This window comes from Bos indicus, chromosome 21 (assembly GCF_029378745.1).
Source record: "Bos indicus isolate NIAB-ARS_2022 breed Sahiwal x Tharparkar chromosome 21, NIAB-ARS_B.indTharparkar_mat_pri_1.0, whole genome shotgun sequence".
NCBI classification, from domain to species: Eukaryota; Metazoa; Chordata; class Mammalia; order Artiodactyla; family Bovidae; genus Bos; species Bos indicus.
In genome coordinates, this window is record NC_091780.1 from 54,422,508 (window position 1) to 54,440,950 (window position 18,443).

Genomic DNA, 18,443 nt, shown 5'->3' on the forward strand with positions numbered 1-18,443 from the left:
TAATGAAAATTATCCAATTAGAACAGAAGACAGAAAGACAAATGAAAAAAAATGAAAGCAACATATGAGACCAATGCAATAATAAAAAGCATGACAATCATTCATAGTTGAGATCCCAAAAGGGGAAGAAAGAGAAAGGGGGATCAAAAATGCATTTGAAAAAATTATGCCTGAAAACATCCCAAACTTAAAGAAGGAAACAGATATCCAGGAGCAGGAAGCACAGAGAGTACCAAACAGGATGAACTCAAACAAGGCCTACAATAAGACATACTATAGTTAAAATGGCAAAAGTTAGAGACAATTCTAAACGCAACAAGAGAGGGGACTTGCCTGGTGGTCCACTGGCTAAGATTCTGTGCTCCCAATGCAGGGGGCCTGGGTTTAATCCCTGGGCAAGGAACTAGATCCCACATGCCACAATCAAGATTGAAGATTCCACATGCCATAGCTAAGGCCTGGCACAGCCAAATAAATAAAAATTTAAAAAAAATAAATGCAGCAAGAGAAAAACAAAGAGTTAGCTAAAAGGGATATCAGCTGATTTCTTTACAGAAAAGTTGCAGGCCAGAAGGGAGTGGCCAGATATATTCAAAGTCCTAAAAGGGAAAAACATGCAACTTAGGATACTCTACCCAGCAAGATTATCATTTAGAATAGAAGGATAAATAAAGAGTTTCTCAGATAAGCAAATAGCTGATGGGACACTGCTCTATAACACAGGGAGCTCAACTTGGCGCTCTGGGATGATCTAGAGGATCAGCTCAAAAAGGAGGGGATATATGTGTTCTTATAGCTGATTTATATTGTTGCACAGCAGAAACCAACACAACACTGTAAAGCAGTTATGCTCCAATTAAAAATAAATTAAAAAAAAAACAAAAGAATATAACAACGCTAAACCTAGCCTAAAAGTAATACTGAAAGGTCTTCTCTAAATAGAAAATAAGCAAGAATCTATAGGAAAGAGAAAATTATAATTGGAAAGTAAATCACTTAAATAAGCCACTACACAGATTAAAAAATAAAAAAATGTTTATGAAAGTGAGGATAACTACAGTGAATAGCAAAAGCATAAAAATGATTATATAAAAGAGTACATCAAAATCATAAAATGTGGAGGAGGAGAGTAAGAAAATGTAGATCTTTTTCTAGAATGTGTTTGAGCCTATATGATTACCAGTCTAAAGCAAGTAGATATAATAATGGATTAACATAATTGAAAAACATGATAACCACAAATCAAAATCATACAGTAGATTAACAAAAAAAAAAGAGAGAGAGAGAGAGAGAAAAAAAAAACACAAGCATAAAACAGAAGAAAATCATCAAACCACAAAATGAGGGTCTCCTGAGGAGACAGGCGACAGCTGTGGCTCATGGTGGGGACAAGGACACTGATGTCAAGAAGTACTGTGCTTAGCTGATCAGTCATGTTTGACTCTTTGCAGCACCATGGACTATAGCCTGCCAGACTCCTTTGTTCATGGGATTCTCCTGGCAAGAATATTGGAGTGGGTAGCCATTCCCTTTTCCAAGGAATCTTTCTGACCCAGAGATAGAACCCAGGTATCCTACATTGCAGGCAGATTCTTTATCATCTGAACCACCAGATAACAAAGTCAGACATACTGGACTGAGGAGTACTAACTGGCATGATCTCTCCTGGGGTTTCCCTTGTGGCTCAGCTGGTAAAGAGTCGCAAAGAGTCGGACGCGACTTTTTTTCCTGTAAGTGAAAATGAGCGACTTTTACTTCTGGAAACTACCATTTTGACACCAAGACCTGGTCCCACACAACATACTCAGGCTCCATTGTTAGGATGCCTCAGGCCAAACAACCAAAGGAGCAGGAACACAGCCCCACCCATCGGCAGACAGGCAGCCTAAAGTCTTCCAAACCCACAGCCACCTGGTCAGTGGATAAAGAAGATATGGTACATATATACAATAGGATATTACCCAGTTGTATAAATGAATGAAATAATGTCATGTGCAACAACATGGATGGAGTAGAGATTATCATACTAAATGAAGTTAGAGAAAAACAAACTCATATCATTTACACGTGGAATCTTAAAAAGAAAGATACAAATGAACTTACAAAGCAGAAAGCTTGCGATCCTAAAGTCTACAAGCAATAAATGCTGGAGAGGGTGTGGAGAAAAGGGAACCCTCTTACACTGTTGGTGGGAATGCAAACTAGTACAGCCACTATGGAGAACAGTGTGGAGATTCCTTAAAAAACTGGAAAGAGAACTGCCTTATGATCCAGCAATCCCACTGCTGGGCATACACACTGAGGAAACCAGAAGGGAAAGAGACACGGGTACCCCAGTGTTCATCACAGCACTGTTTATAATAGCCAGGACATGGAAGCAACCTAGATGTCCATCAGCAGATGAATGGATAAGAAAGCTGTGGTACATATACACAATGGAGTATTACTCAGCCATTAAAAAGAATATATTTGAATCAGTTCTAATGAGGTGGATGAAACTGGAGCCTATTATACAGAGTGAAGTAAGCCAGAAAGAAAAACACCAATACAGTATACTAACGCATATATATGGAATTTAGAAAGATGGTAACAATAACCATGTATACGAGACAGCAAAAGAGACACTGAGGTATAGAACAGTCTTTTGGACTCTGTGGGAGAGGGAGAGGGTGGGATGATTTGGGAGAATGGCATTGAAACATGTATAATATCATATATGAAACAAGTCGCCAGTCCAGGTTCGATGCACAATACTGGATGCTTGGGGCTGGTACGACCCAGAGGGATGGTATGGGGAGGGAGGAGGGAGGAGGGTTCAGGATGGGGAACACGTGTATACCTGTGGTGGATTCATTTTGATATGTGGCAAAACCAATACAATATTGTAAAGTTAAATAAAAGAAAAGAAAACAAAAGAAAAAAAAAAGAAAGCAGAAAGAGATTTGCAGACTTGGAAAATAAACTTATGGTTAACAAAGGGGAAATAGGGAAGGATAAATTAGGAAGTAGTAGAGATTAACATAAACACACTTTCATATATAAAATAGATAATCAACAAATACCTACTGTATAGCACAGGGAACTCTACTCAATACTCTGTAATAATGTATATGGGAAAGAATCTGAAAAAGAGAAGATATACATATATGTATAACTGAATCTCTTTGCTGTATCCCCTGAAACTAATACAACACTGTAAGTCAACTCTAGTCCAATATGAAATATTTTTTAAAAATTAAGTAAAAAAATAGTATATTAAGATCATAACAAATTCTGTCTTCATGTCCTCTTATTACAACTACAGAGACTGAAAATGCAAGAGACAACTTTGCTGGTAAACATTTCATGGATCCAGCAAGTATGCCATATTTCATGCTGGAAACTGAAAGTACATTTAGTTAAAAGGACTAAAGCAATTTCTAATATACTGGCAGTGACCAAGGAAAATTTGCATCTCAGTCAAGATACTCAAAAACTGGAAACAGTGGCAGATTTTTTTTCCCTTGGGCTCCAAAATCACTGTGAATAGTAACTGCAGCCATTATATTGAAAGACACTTGTTCTCTGGAAGGAAAACTATGACAAACAGCATATTAGAAAGTAGAGATATCACTTTGCCGACAAAGGCCCATATTGTCAAAGCTATGGCTTTTCCAGTAGTCATGTACAGATGTGAGAATTGGACCATAAAGAAGGCTGAGTGCCAAAGAATTGATGCTTTCAAACTGTGGTGCTGGAGAACACTCTTGAGAGTCCCTTGGACAACAAGGAGATCAAACCAGTCAATCCTAAAGGAAATCAACCCTGAATGTTCACTGGAAGGACTGATGCTTAAGCTGAAGCTCCAATACTTTGGCCACCTGATGAGAAAAGCCGATTCATTGGAAAAGACCCTGATCCTGGAAAAGGTTGAAGGCAAAAGGAGAAGAGGGTGACAGGATGAGATGGTTGGATAGCATCACTGACTCAATGCACATTAGTTTGAGCAAACTCTGGGAGATAATGACGGACAGAGAAGCCTGGCATGCTGCAGTCCACAGGGTCGCAAAGAATCAGACAAAATGACTGAACAAGAGTAACAACAATTCTGTTCAGAGTCCATCCTAGATAGGAATTCTTTTTTTTTTAATTTTATTTTTAAACTTTACAATATTGTATTAGTTTTGCCAGACATCAAAATGAATCCGCCACAGGTATACCCATGTTCCCCATCCTGAACCCTCCTCCCTCCTCCCTCCCCATACCATCCCTCTGGGTCATCCCAGTGCACCAGCCCCAAGTATCCAGTATCGTGCATCGAACCTGGACTGGCGACTCGTTTCATACATGATATTATACATGTTTCAATGCCATTCTCCCAAATCTCCCCACCCTCTCCCTCTCCCACATAGTCCATAAGACTGATCTATACATCAGTGTCTCTTTTGCTGTCTCGTACACAGGGTTATTGTTACCATCTTTCTAAATTCCATATATATGCGTTAGTATACTGTATTGGTGCTTTTCTTTCTGGCTTACTTCACTCTGTATAATAGGTTCCAGTTTCATCCACCTCATTAAAACAGATTCAAATGTATTCTTTTTAATGGCTGAGTAATACTCCATTGTGTATATGTACCACAGCTTTCTTATCCATTCATCTGCTGGTGGGCATCTAGGTTGCTTCCATGTCCTGGCTATTACAAACAGTGCTGCGATGAAATTTATGTAATGTAATGAAATAAATTTTCCCCTCTATGCTTTGTGCTTTTGAAATTCAAAAAGTCCTCTCTTATCATGAAAAAATTTTAGCATACCTTACAAATATTTTTATAGTATTACCTCTAACATCTAATTTTTAATTCTTTTGGAATCATTTTGGGTGGGGGGTGCCATGCCAGCTGTGGGATCTTAGTTCCCCAACCAGGGATTGAACCCAGGCCCTCAGAGCAAAAGCACCTATCCTAACCACTGTACTCTCAGGGAATTCTTTGGGATTATCTTTTTAATGTGCTGATAGGTAGGGATCCAATCTTGTTTTTATTCATATAATCAGGTAGATTATTTAATACCATATACTGAAGTAATATATCTTTTATTTTTTAAAAAAGAAACCATTCTGTCAATTAAATTAGCTAAAAATACTGTCTCCCAACAGTAATTTATATTTCTTTGATTGCTAAGTTGCACATACTTCCATATATTTATTGCTCAGTCACTCTTCTCCCATTATGAAACACTCTTCCTTGTCTCTTGCTCATTTTCTTCTATTTATGTCTTCTTGATTTGTGAGTATTCTTTCTATTTAAAATTAAAATATTAAACTTCTTATTTTTACATAAAAAATAACAAAGTTTTGATGCAATCCATATCAAAATACCAAGTGCATTTTTTACCAAACTAGAACAAATAATTCTAAAATTTGTATGGTTACACAAGACTTCAAATAGCTAAAATAATATTGAGAAAGAGAACACAGCTGAAGGTAACATGCTCCTAGATATCAGACTAAAGCTATACTCATCAAAACAGAGGCACAGAAAGAGACACAGATCAATGAAACAGGATAGAGAACCCAGAAAGAAAAAAAAAAAAAACTTATGGTCAATTAATCTACAAGAAAGGAGGCAAGAATATACAATGGAGAAAAGACAGGCTCTTCAATAAGTAGTTCTGGGAAAACTGAACAGAGGCATGTCATAGAATGAAATTAGAACTTTATCACCATACACAAAAATAAACTCAAAATGGATTAAAGACCTAAGTATAAGACTGGAAACCATAAAACTCCTAGAAGAAAACATAAGCAGAACATTCTTTGACATAGGTTACAGCAAGGTATTTTTTGGATCTGCCTCCTAAAGCAAGGAAATAAAAGCAAAAATAAACAAATGAGACCTAATTAATCTTAAAAACATTTGTGAAGCAAAGAAAACCATTGATGAAGTGAAAAGACAACTTACTGATTGGGAGAAAATATTTTCAAATGATATGACCAATAAGGGGTTAATATCCAACATATGTAAACAGTTCATACAACTCAAAAAAAAATAAAAAACAAGCAATCCAATTAAAAAAGGGGCAGATGAACTGAATAGACTTTAAAAAAAAAAAAGTACATGCTGATGGGCAACAGGGAAATGCAAATCAAAACCACAATGAGATATCACCTCACACCTGTCAGAATGGTTATTACCAAAAAGAACACAAACAACAAATGTTGGCAAGGATGTATAGAAAAGGAAACCATCATACACTGTTGGTAGGAATGTAAATTGGTGCAACCACTATGGAAAATATCATGAAGATTTCTCAAAAATTACAAATAAAACTACCATATGACATAGCCATTCCACTCCTGGGTATATATCTGAAAAAAACAAACTTACTAATTCCAAAAGATACATGCACCCCCAATTTTCATAGTACCAGTATTTATAAATGCCAAAATATGGAAACAACCTCAATGTCCATCAACAGATGAATGGATAAATATGTGGTGTGTATATACACACACACACACACACACACATACATACACAATGGAATACTGCTGCTGCTGCTAAGTCGCTTCAGTCTTGTCCGACTCTGTGCGATCCCATAGACGGCAGCCCACCAGGCTCCAGCGTCCCTGGGATTCTCCAGGCAAGAACACTGGAGTGCGTTGCCATTTCATACTACTCAGTCATAAAAAGGGACTAAATTTTGCCAGAACATGGATGCACTTGCAATAACATGGGTGGACTTGGAAGGCATTGTGCTAAGTGAAATAAGTCAGAGAGAAAAAGGCAAAACTGTATGATCATTTATACGTGGAATCTAAAAAATAACACAGACTAGTAAATACAACAACAACAACAACAAAAGACTCACACATATTGAGAAAACACTATTGGTCACCAGGGAGGAGAAGGAAGTGTAGAGGGACAAGATAAGTGTGGGGGTTAAGACAAACTCCTATGGATAAAATAAGCTACAGATACAGTCAATATTTTATAAAAACTATATTCCCAACACAGTGAATATATTCAAGATTTTATAGTAACTATAAATTGACTATAACCTTTAAAAATTGTGAAGCACTATATTATACATCTGAAACTTACATAATATTTTGCACTGGCTATATCTCAATCAAAAACAAAAGAATTTTCTTTTAAATGAACAGATATAACAAAGTAGAAACAGAGTCACAGATATGGAAAACAAACAGGTAGTTGCCAGAGGGCAGGGTATTGAGGTGATGAGAGAAATACATGAGGGAGATTAACAGGTACAAACTTCTAGCTATAAAATAAATGAATCACAGATATGAAATGCACAGTGTGGGAAATATAGTCAGTAATTATATTATATCTTTGTATGGTGATGGATGGTAACTAGACTTAACTGTGATGATCATTTTGCAATGTCTAGAAATGTTGAGTCACTATGTTGTATACCAAGAATGAATATAGTTTTGCAGGTCAGTTATAACTCAAAGCCACCCAACCAAACACACACACAAACTAATAGAAACAGAGATCAGGTTTCTGATTATAAGACATGAAATGTGGGGGAAGGGAGAATTAGATAAAGATGGTCAAAACGTATGAAAGATACAAACTAGGGATATAAAGTACATAATATAATTCATACTGTAGCATATTATTTATGAAAGAGAGTAAATCCTAAGAGTTCTCATCACAAGGAAGTTTTTTTCATTTTTTAAAATTTTATATCTATATAAGGTGATTGATGTTCACTAAACTTATTGCAGTAATCATTTCGTGATGTATCTAAGTCAAATCACCATGCTGTATACTTTAAACTTAAGTAGTGCTATATGTCAATTAAATCTCAATAAAATTGGAATGTAAAAAACTAAAAAGGAATATGCCCTCAAGGCTGTCTCAGTATATTTTTGTTTATGATTATACACTTTTTAAAATACTTCATCCACTGTTAGCTTCACTGAAGTGAAGATTTTTATAAAGGAAGTGTCCTTATCCAGACGGCGAGATGTGCAAGACAGGAACAAAAACAAAAAAGAAATAATGTCTCAGAAGGAATCAAATAGAGAATAATAGACATGATGAATTTTAAGGAGAAAGAAAACACTCCATAACTTTAGATGTGTGACCAAAACTCAAGAAACTTAAAGTAGATGAGAGAACTGAAGAAAAGAAAATGCCTTTTCCACTACAAGCTACACGTAGAGAAAGAAAAAATGACTGTAGAGAATATTTTACCCTTGTCAACAGGATTTAGTGTCAAAAGGATATTTTAATTCTTTCAATTATAAAATTACTTCATTTCAAAATAGATATTTTATTACACTTTAGATTTGAATAAAAATAGTAGAGTAATTTTAAATCACTAGTTTTTATTGCTCATTTTCCAAACTATACTCCATGTCTTAGAATTTCCATTCACTTCCTTCTTCACAAAGCTCTCTCCAAATACCTTCAAATATACCTACCATTTTCCTACGTACATACTTCCCAGAACCTCCTGGTTTCTGATTGTTAGCTTAGTTAAGATCAGACCACAGCTGAGGAGGCCGCCCCTATTCCAGTTCTATATGGATGACACCCTTTATTTCAAAAGAAACCCCTTCATTCTTGGTACCAGATGAATCTTTAGGAATAGTATCCCGTTCTAAAGGCTCTTCAGATTTTGGCTTATCATCCAAATTCCCTGATTCTAATTTTTCCACCAGGACATCTGCTTCCTTTGGAGCCTGATCTACTGGAGACACATTCTCTACCAGAGCCTCATCTGCAGGGGTTTGCTCAAATGGTGGAAGCAGAACTTCAGCAGAGGTTTCCTCTAAGGAGATTGGTGTAATAAAGGGCTCTTCAGTGAGTGAAGGCTGTTTTTCAACAGAGACCATTTCTGAAGTAGTTTCTTCAGTTGATGGAGGCTGAAGTTCAGCGGGGGCCTCTTCTGCAGGAGACTCCTCAGTGGGTGGAGATTGAACTTCTTCTGTGGCCTCTTCTGCAGGGGCCTCATCAGCTGGTAAAGACTGAACTTCTGGGGGCTCTTCTGCAGGGGCCTCCTCAGCTGGTGGAGACTGAACTTCTGGGGGCTCTTCTGCAGGGGCCTCCTCAGCTGGTGGAGACTGAACTTCTGGGGCTGCTTCTTCAGGGGCCTCTTCAGCTGGTGGAGACTGAACTTCTGGGGCCTCTTCTTCAGGGGCCTTGTCAGCTGGTGGAGACTGAAATCCTAGGCCCTCTTCTGCAGGGGCCTCATCAGTTGGTAGAGACTGAACTTCTGAGGCCTCCTCTTCAGTGGCATCCTCAGCTGGTGGAGGCTGAACTTCCAGGGGCTCTTCTGCAGGGGCCTGCCCAGCTGGTACAGACTGAACTTCTGGGGCCTCTTCTGCAGGGGCCTCCTCAGATGGTGGAGACTGAACTTCTGGGGCCTCTTCTGCAGGAGCCTCTTCAGCTGGTGGAGATTGAACCTCTGAGGGCTCTCCTGCAGGGGCCTCTTCAGCTGGTGGAGGCTCAACTTCAGCTAGGGCCTCTTCTGCAGGGACCTCCTCAGCTGGTGGAGACTGAACTTCTGGGGCCTCTTCTGCAGGGGCCTCCTCAGCTGGTGGAGACTGAACCTCTGGGGGCTCTTCTGCAGGGGCCTCCTCAGCTGGTGGAGACTGAACTTCTGGGGCCTCTTCTGCAGGGGCCTCCTCAGCTGGTGGAGACTGAACCTCTGGGGGCTCTTCTGCAGGGGCCTCCTCAGCTGGTGGAGGCTCAGCTTCAGCTGGGGCCTCTTCTGCAGGGGCCTCCACAGCTGGTGAAAGTTGAAGTTCTGGGGTATCTTGTATAGGAGCCTCTTCAGCTGCAGGAGGCTGAACTTCAGTAAGAGGCTCTTTTAAAAGAGTCTCTTCAGATGAGGTGGCCTCTACTTTAGCAGGGGCCTCATCTCCAGCAGCCTCTTCCACTGGGGAAGGCTGTATTTCAACAAGAGCCTCTTCAGCAGGAGGCTTTTCTGAAAGAGCCTCTTCAGCTGGTGTAGGCTCTACTTTAGCAGGGGCCTCATCTCCAGGAGCCTCTTCAGTGGGGGAAGGCTGTGCTTCAAGAGGAGGCTCTTCAGCTGGTGGAGGCTGAACTGCCACAGGAACCTCTTCTGAAGTAGTCTCAGCTAGTGGAAGCTGTTCTTCAGCAGAGATCTCTTCTGCAGCAGGAGGCTGTACTTCAACTGGAACATCTTTCTCATCTTCTAAAGGTACAGGAGAATCTTTTTTGGTTGGTGAAATAGACACTGTTCTGCTAATACTTGGCCGCCTAATTTCTTCATTGCTACTTGTTGTGGGTTGAAATTCAGGATGTTCACTAAGAAAAATATTCCCTGAAGATTTGCGCTTCTGTGCACCTTCCTTTGACTTTGAAAAAGAATTAGTCGGCCATCCAATAACCACTATTTCTGATTCACTAAAGTATGTCTGCTGTTCCTTGTCTAGTTTATCTTTTTGAGGAAAGTTCATCATTGTCCAGTCTCCAGTACAAGTAGTCTGCTGAGATCTGTCTATTTTGACCTGAACAGAGTATCTGTTTGGTGGAACTTCTACTTCCCGAACACTCTCTGGAAATTCAGGACCTACTTCAACAGCAGCTGGCTTTTCCTCAGGTACCACTGCTTCACAAACTAACTTGATTTCTTCTTTTTTCTCTTCTGCAATAGTTTCTGTCTGTAGAGACTTATCAGCCATATCCTGTACACGCTTTCTCTTTATCCAAGTTTGCTGAAGTTGAGAAGATACTCTATGACATTCATAGTTTAATTTGCTTCCAGGAATATTACCAATACTAAGGGCAGCTTTGGGGCCAGAAGATTGTGGTATAGACAATTGTTTCTTTTTCTCTGTCACTTCAGTCTGCTGGGATTTATCTACCATGGGCTGGCTCGGTCGTCTTCTCTTTCGAATTTCTTGCCTCCCTGCCGAGATAGACTGTTCAGATTCATCCTTCTCTTCCATTTCTAAGACCGGTAGATTTCAAACTTATTAACCTTCAAGTAAATTAACCATCAGGAATGACAAATGTACCAGATACTTAAGCCTTTGCCTTCCTCATTAAAAGTTCTTCTGTTGAGCTACCTCAGGAAAAAGTTAGTTCATAAATTATTACATTCTGTACTACACTCCTGTTGGATCCCACCTCATTTAGTAAGCATCTTTCCTGTTTAATCTCTGGTATGACTAAATATAACTTCTAGAAGTTTAACTAAGAGTCTATGACATCACAGCCAATTGTCACTACAAGGTTCCATCAATGATATATCCAGAACTTTTTAACCTGATAAACAACTCACAGATGCTGGCCACAAGTGAGAAATCTACTGCTTGAAACATCAAGTTGAAAACAAGCATTTGTCTAGCAGAGGAATATGAAGTCAACTCTGGTAATGCTGCTTTGTTTTAGTTGGAGTCGATGCTTTTGAACTTTTAATTCTGTTCGCTTCATCCTACTGTAAAGACAGCTGTAATGCAGAATTCAGAATTCTGAAGTGTACTTTCATTGTTTGAGAAAACAACTGGTAACATGTGTGGCAATGTTCTATCAATATATATTCATATAATTTGAGGGAAAGTCAATATTGTTTGAAAAACTTGAGTTCTGAGGTCCATACCCATGTAAGTTCATTATCTCCTTAGTATTCAGTAACCACAGGAGCCTACTCTCAATGTTTGCATACATGCATGGCATGTTTGCCTTCTCAAATAACTTGAGATAGCCTAATTTTCAATTATCTCAGAAAATAGTTCCACCCAAAGTTTGACAAATAAAATAATGTTGAGTCTAAATACATGTCAAATGAAAAGAAAATGCATTTTTTTTGATGCAACCACTATATACTCTGCTGAATAACTACATGGGAATGAATTCCCACTGAAGATGAAATCATTTAATTGAAGCTTTGAAAAAGAGAAATCCCAGTTAAGCATACTGTAAATGGAATTATAATAGATTTAAAATATAAATAAACTTTAACATACATCACACAGAAATTTTACAAGAAAGATGAATTGGTCAAAAGATGTGCAAAATCCTATTCCTTTAGTCTAAGAAATGTTAATGAAGAGCAAATAGACTTTAAAAAATGTAGTCACTTATGATCCTTTGTATTTCTGTGTTGTCTATTGTGATCTCTCCAGTTTCATTTCTAATTTTATTGATTTGATTTTTCTCCCTTTGTTTCTTGATGAGTCTGGCTAATGGTTTGTCAATTTTATTTATCCTTTCAAAGAACCAGCTTTTGGCTTTGTTGATTTTTGCTATGGTCTCTTTTGTTTCTTTTGCATTTATTTCTGCCCTAATTTTTAAGATTTCTTTCCTTCTACTAACCTTGGGGTTCTTCATTTCTTCCTTTTCTAATTGCTTTAGGTGTAGGGTTAGGTTATTTATTTGACTTTTTTCTTGTTTCTTGAGGTATGCCTGTATTGCTATGAACTTTCCCCTTAGGACTGCTTTTACCGTGTCCCACAGGTTTTGAGTTGTTGTGTTTTCATTTTCATTAGTTTCTATGCAAATTTTGATTTCTTTTTTTGATTTCTTCTGTGATTTGTTGGTTATTCAGCAGGGTGTTGTTCATCCTCGATATTTTGGAATTTTTAATAGTTTTTCTCCTGTAATTGAGATCTAATCTTACTGCATTGTGGTCAGAAAAGATGCTTGGAATGATTTCTATTTTTTTGAATTTACCAAGGCTAGATTTATGGCCCAGGATGTGATCTATCCTGGAGAAGGTTCCATGTGCACTTGAGAAAAAGGTGAAATTCATTGTTTTGGGATGAAATGTCCTATAGATATCAATTAGGTCTAACTGGTCTATTGTATCGTTTAATGTTTGTGTTTCCTTGTTAATTTTCTGTTTAGTTGATCTATCCATAGGTGTGAGTGGGGTATTAAAGTCTCCCACTATTATTGTGTTATTGTTAATTTCTCCTTTCATACTTGTTAGCATTTGTCTTACATACTGTGGCGCTCCCGTGTTGGGTGCATATATATTTATAATTGTTATATCTTCTTCTTGGATTGATCCTTTGATCATTAGGTAGTGACCATCTTTGTCTCTTTTCACAGCCTTTGTTTTAAAGTCTATTTTATCTGATATAAGTATTGCTACTCCAGCTTTCTTTTGGTCCCTATTTGCATGGAAAATCTTTTTCCAGCCCTTCACTTTCAGTCTGTATGTGTCCCCTGTTTTGAGGTGGGTCTCTTGTAGACAACATATGTAGGGGTCTTGTTTTTGTATCCATTCAGCCAGTCTTTGTCTTTTGGTTGGGGCATTCAACCCATTTACATTTAAGGTAATTACTGATAAGTATGATCCCATTGCCATTTACTTTATTGTTTTGGGTTCGAGTTTATACACTGTTTTTGTGTTTCCTGTCTAGAGAATATCCTTTAGTATTTGTTGGAGAGCTGGTTTGGTGGTGCTGAATTCTCTCAGCTTTTGCTTGTCTGAGAAGCTTTTGATTTCTCCTTCATATTTGAATGAGATCCTTGCTGGGTACAATAATCTGGGCTGTAGGTTATTTTCTTTCATCACTTTAACTATGTCTTGCCATTCCCTCCTGGCTTGAAGAGTTTCTATTGAAAGATCAGCTGTTATCCTAATGGGAATTCCCTTGTGTGTTATTTGTTGTTTTTCCCTTGCTGCTTTTAATATTTGTTCTTTGTGTTTGATCTTTGTTAATTTGATTAATATGTGTCTTGGGGTGTTTCGCCTTGGGTTTATCCTGTTTGGGACTCTCTGGGTTTCTTGGACTTGGGTGATTATTTCCTTCCCCATTTTAGGGAAGTTTTCAACTATTATCTCTTCAAGTATTTTCTCATGGTCTTTCTTTTTGTCTTCTTCTTCTGGGACCCCTATGATTCGAATGTTGTAGCGTTTAATATTGTCCTGGAGGTCTCTGAGATTATCTCAATAGATGCAGAGAAAGCCTTTGACAAAATTCAACACCCATTTATGATAAAAACTCTCCAGAAAGCAGGAATAGAAGGAACATACCTCAACATAATAAAAGCTATATATGACAAACCCACAGCAAACATTATCCTCAATGGTGAAAAATTGAAAGCATTTCCTCTAAAGTCAGCAACAAGACAAGGGTGCCCACTTTCACCATTACTATTCAACATAGTTTTGGAAGTTTTGGCCACATCAATCAGAGCAGAAAAAGAAATAAAAGGAATCCAAATTGGAAAAGAAGAAGTAAAACTCTCACTATTTGCAGATGACATGATCCTTTACATAGAAAACCCTAAAGACTCCACCAGAAAATTACTAGAGCTAATCAATGATTATAGTAAAATTGCAGGATATAAAATCAACACACAGAAATCCCTTGCATTCCTATACACTAATAATGAGAAAACAGAAAGAGAAATTAAGGAAACAATTCCATTCACCATTGCAACGGAAAGAATAAAATACTTAGGAATATATCTACCTAAAGAAACTAAAGACCTATATATAGAAAACTGTAAAACACTGGTGAAAGAAATCAAAGAGGACACTAATAGTTGGAGAAATATACCATGTTCATAGATTGGAAGAATCAATATAGTGAAAATGAGTATACTACCCAAAGCAATTTATAGATTCAATGCAATCCCTATCAAGCTACCAACGGTATTCTTCACAGAGCTAGAACAAATAATTTCAAAATTTGAATGGAAATACAAAAAACCTCGAATAGCCAGAGCTATCTTGAGAAAGAAGAATGGAACTGGAGGAATCAACCTACCTGACTTAAGGCTCTATTACAAAGCCACAGTTATCAAGACAGTATGGTACTGGCACAAAGACAGAAATATTGATCAATGGAACAAAATAGAAAGCCCAGAGATAAATCCACACACATATGACACCTTATCTTTGACAAAGGAGGCAAGAATATACAATGGAGTAAAGACAATCTCTTTAACAAGTGGTGCTGGGAAAAGTGGTCAACCACTTGTAAAAGAATGAAACTAGAACACTTTCTAACACCATACACAAAAATAAACTCAAAATGGATTAAAGATCTAAATGTAAGACCAGAAACTATAAAACTCCTAGAGGAGAACATAGGCAAAACACCCTCCGATGTACATCACAGCAGGATCCTCTATGACCCACCTCCCAGAATATTGGAAATAAAAGCAAAAATAAACAAATGGGACCTAATTAAACTTAAAAGCTTCTGCACAACAAAGGAAACTATTAGCAAGGTGAAAAGACAGCCTTCAGAATGGAAGAAAATAATAGCAAATGAAGCAATGGACAAACAACTAATCTCAAAAATATACAAGCAACTCCTACAGCTCAACTCCAGAAAAATAAATGACCCAATCAAAAAATGGGCCAAAGAACTAAATAGACATTTCTCCAAAGAAGACATACAGATGGCTAACAAACACATGAAAAGATGCTCAACATCACTCATTATCAGAGAAATGCAAATCAAAACCACTATGAGGTACCATTTCACGCCAGTCAGAATGGCTGCGATCCAAAAGTCTACAAGCAATAAATGCTGGAGAGGGTGTGGAGAAAAGGGAACCCTCTTACACTGTTGGTGGGAATGCAAACTAGTACAGCCACTATGGAGAACAGTGTGGAGATTCCTTAAAAAACTGGAAATAGAACTGCCTTATGATCCAGCAATCCCACTGCTGGGCATACACACTGAGGAAACCAGAAGGGAAAGAGACACGTGTACCCCAATGTTCATCGCAGCACTGTTTATAATAGCTAGGACATGGAAGCAACCTAGATGAATGGATAAGAAAGCTGTGGTACATATACACAATGGAGTATTACTCAGTCATTAAAAAGAATACATTTGAATCAGTTCTAATGAGATGGATGAAACTGGAACCTATTATACAGAGTGAAGCAAGCCAGAAAGAAAAACACCAATACAGTATACTAACGTATATATATGGAATTTAGAAAGATGGTAACAATAACCCTGTGTACGAGACAGCAAAAGAGACACTGATGTATGGAACAGTCTTATGGACTCTGTGGGAGAGGGAGAGGGTGGGAAGATTTGGGAGAATGACATTGAAACATGTAAAATATCATGTAAGAAATGAGCTGCCAGTCCAGGTTTGATGCACGATACTGGATGCTTGGGGCTAGTGCACTGGGACGACCCAGAGGGATGGTATGGGGAGGGAAGAGGGAGGAGGGTTCAGGATGGGGAGCACATGTATACCTGTGATGGATTCATTTTGATATTTGGCAAAACTAATACAATTATGTAAAGTTTAAAAATAAAATTAAATTTAAAAAAAATAAGTATAAAATACCACATAGACAAAGAACTAAACTTAAAACACTAAAAAGTTTTAGAAAATCAATATACAAATAATACAATAGAAAAAAAAATATAGAACATGAATAGAAGATGTATAGAGGAAAAATAACTGACCAATATGCCTATAAAAGAGATAAACTTCACTTCTAAAATTAAGATTAAAATAATATCAATGTAAAACTAGCAAAAATTAGTTTAAAGATAATCTACCCTCCCCTCAAAACTGAAAATATTATTAAATGGATGGTCTCCTATATTACTGACTGGAGTTTAAATTGATACAATCCTTATTCTAGAGAATTTGAAAGTAAGTATGAAAAATTTTTTAAACATGTATGCCATTTGCCAATAATTCTGTTTCCAAGAAACTTAATTTTTAGAAATAATTATTTCCTCAAGAAGTATTTACTGAATACCTATTTTTTCCAGGGACAATTTCTACATGTTGGGGAAACAACAGAATACAAAAGGACATTGTTTCCTGTCCTTATGAATCTCACAGTCTAGTAGAAGAAACTAAATAGTAAAAAAAAAAGAAAGTGAAAATAGTGTTAATTAGTGAATAGGGAATATACTTTACCTAGAGTAATAGGACCAGAATGGGTTTATAGTAGAGAGCATCAAATTGAGAAAGAATCCAAAAGAGAAACAGTAAGAAGAAAATGACATGTTCTAGGAATTATGAGAAATCTGCTGTGGCAAGAGGAAAGGCAAAGCAAAAAAGGAAGGCATTTTTTAGATGTGCTTGAAGAAGTAGATAGCAGCCTGGTGGTGCACTGATTTAAGACTCTATAAGGTGTTGTTATTTCAGATATAACTATTGTAAATATTTAGGCACCCAATATCAGAGCACCTAGATTTAAAAAGCAGATATTAAGAGACCTGAAGGGATGAGTAGACAATAATGCAATAATAATAGGAGACTTGATTATATCACTTTCATTAAAGAGTAGATAATTCAGATAGAAAATGAATAAGAAAACACTAAACTTGAATTAGACTTTTAACAGACATGTATAAACATCCCTTCCCATAGCAGCAAACTAAACATTCTCTTCAAGCATACTTTGAACATTCTCTAAGACAGATTATGTTGTCTAACAAAACAAGTCTTTAAAAATTTATGAAAACTGAAATGATATCAAGCATCTTTTCTAACCACAATAGTATTAAATTAGAAATCAAGTACAAGAAGATAACAGCAAAATTCATAAATATATGGAAGTTAAATATCTCACTATTGAGGCAAAACTATGGGTCAAAGAGGAAATCAAAAGGGAACTTAAGAATATCTTGAGACAAATAAAAATATAAATACAACATACCAAAATAATGGGATGCAACAAAAGCATTTCCAAAAGGGAAATTTATACCAATAAACACCTACATCAAAAAAGGAAGATCTCAAACAACCTAACTTTATACCGCAACAACTAATAAAATAATAATAAAAGAAAAGATAGCAGAAGAAGGAAAATAACAAAGAACAGAGCAAAAATAAATAGATTAGAAAGACAATAAAAAAATAAACTCAGATGATTTTTTTTTTAAACATAAAAGTGATAAGCTTCTAGCTAGACTGAGAGAAGATCTAAATAAAATCTGAAATGAAAGAGGAGACATTACAGCTGATACATAGAAATACTAAGGATCATAAGAGAGAACTATAATTGTGTGTGTGTGTTAGTCACTCAGTCGTGTCTGACTCTTTGCAACCCCGTGGACTGTAACCCACCAGGTTTCTCCATCCATGGAATTTTCCAAGCAAGAACACTGGAGTGGGTTGCCATTTCCTTCTCCAGGGGATCTTCCTGACTCAGGGATCAAACCTGGGTCTCCCGCATTACAGTCAGACTCTTTACTGTCTGAGCCACTGGGAAGCCCTCAAGGACTATAATTATACACCAATAAATTGGATAACTGAGAACAAATTAATAGATTTCGAGAAATAGAACCTATCAAAACTGAATCATGAAATAGAAAATCTGAACAGATCAATGACAAGTAAGAAGATTTAATAGTTATTAAAAACCTCCAAACAGAGAAAAGCCCAGAACCCGATGCCTTCACTAGCGAATTCTATCAAACATTTAAAGGGAATTAATATCAATTCTCCCAAAGTCTTCCAAAAAATTTAAAACACAAGAAAAATTCCAAATTTCTCTTTACG

At 37.1% G+C, this 18,443-nt stretch overlaps 1 protein-coding gene and 1 long non-coding RNA gene across 2 annotated transcripts in view; both read right to left on the bottom strand.

Annotated features, from left to right (window-relative positions):
- LOC139178235 (uncharacterized) overlaps positions 1 to 18,443 on the bottom strand; it is a 458,013-nt gene that overhangs the window by 56,107 nt on the left and 383,463 nt on the right. The window lies entirely within an intron of this gene.
- Positions 7,080 to 12,227, bottom strand: FSCB (fibrous sheath CABYR binding protein). The gene has a single exon (XM_019983316.2). The coding sequence runs from the start codon at positions 10,934 to 10,936 to the stop codon at positions 8,528 to 8,530; it is 2,409 nt and encodes an 802-aa protein (XP_019838875.2). The 5' UTR covers positions 10,937 to 12,227; the 3' UTR covers positions 7,080 to 8,527.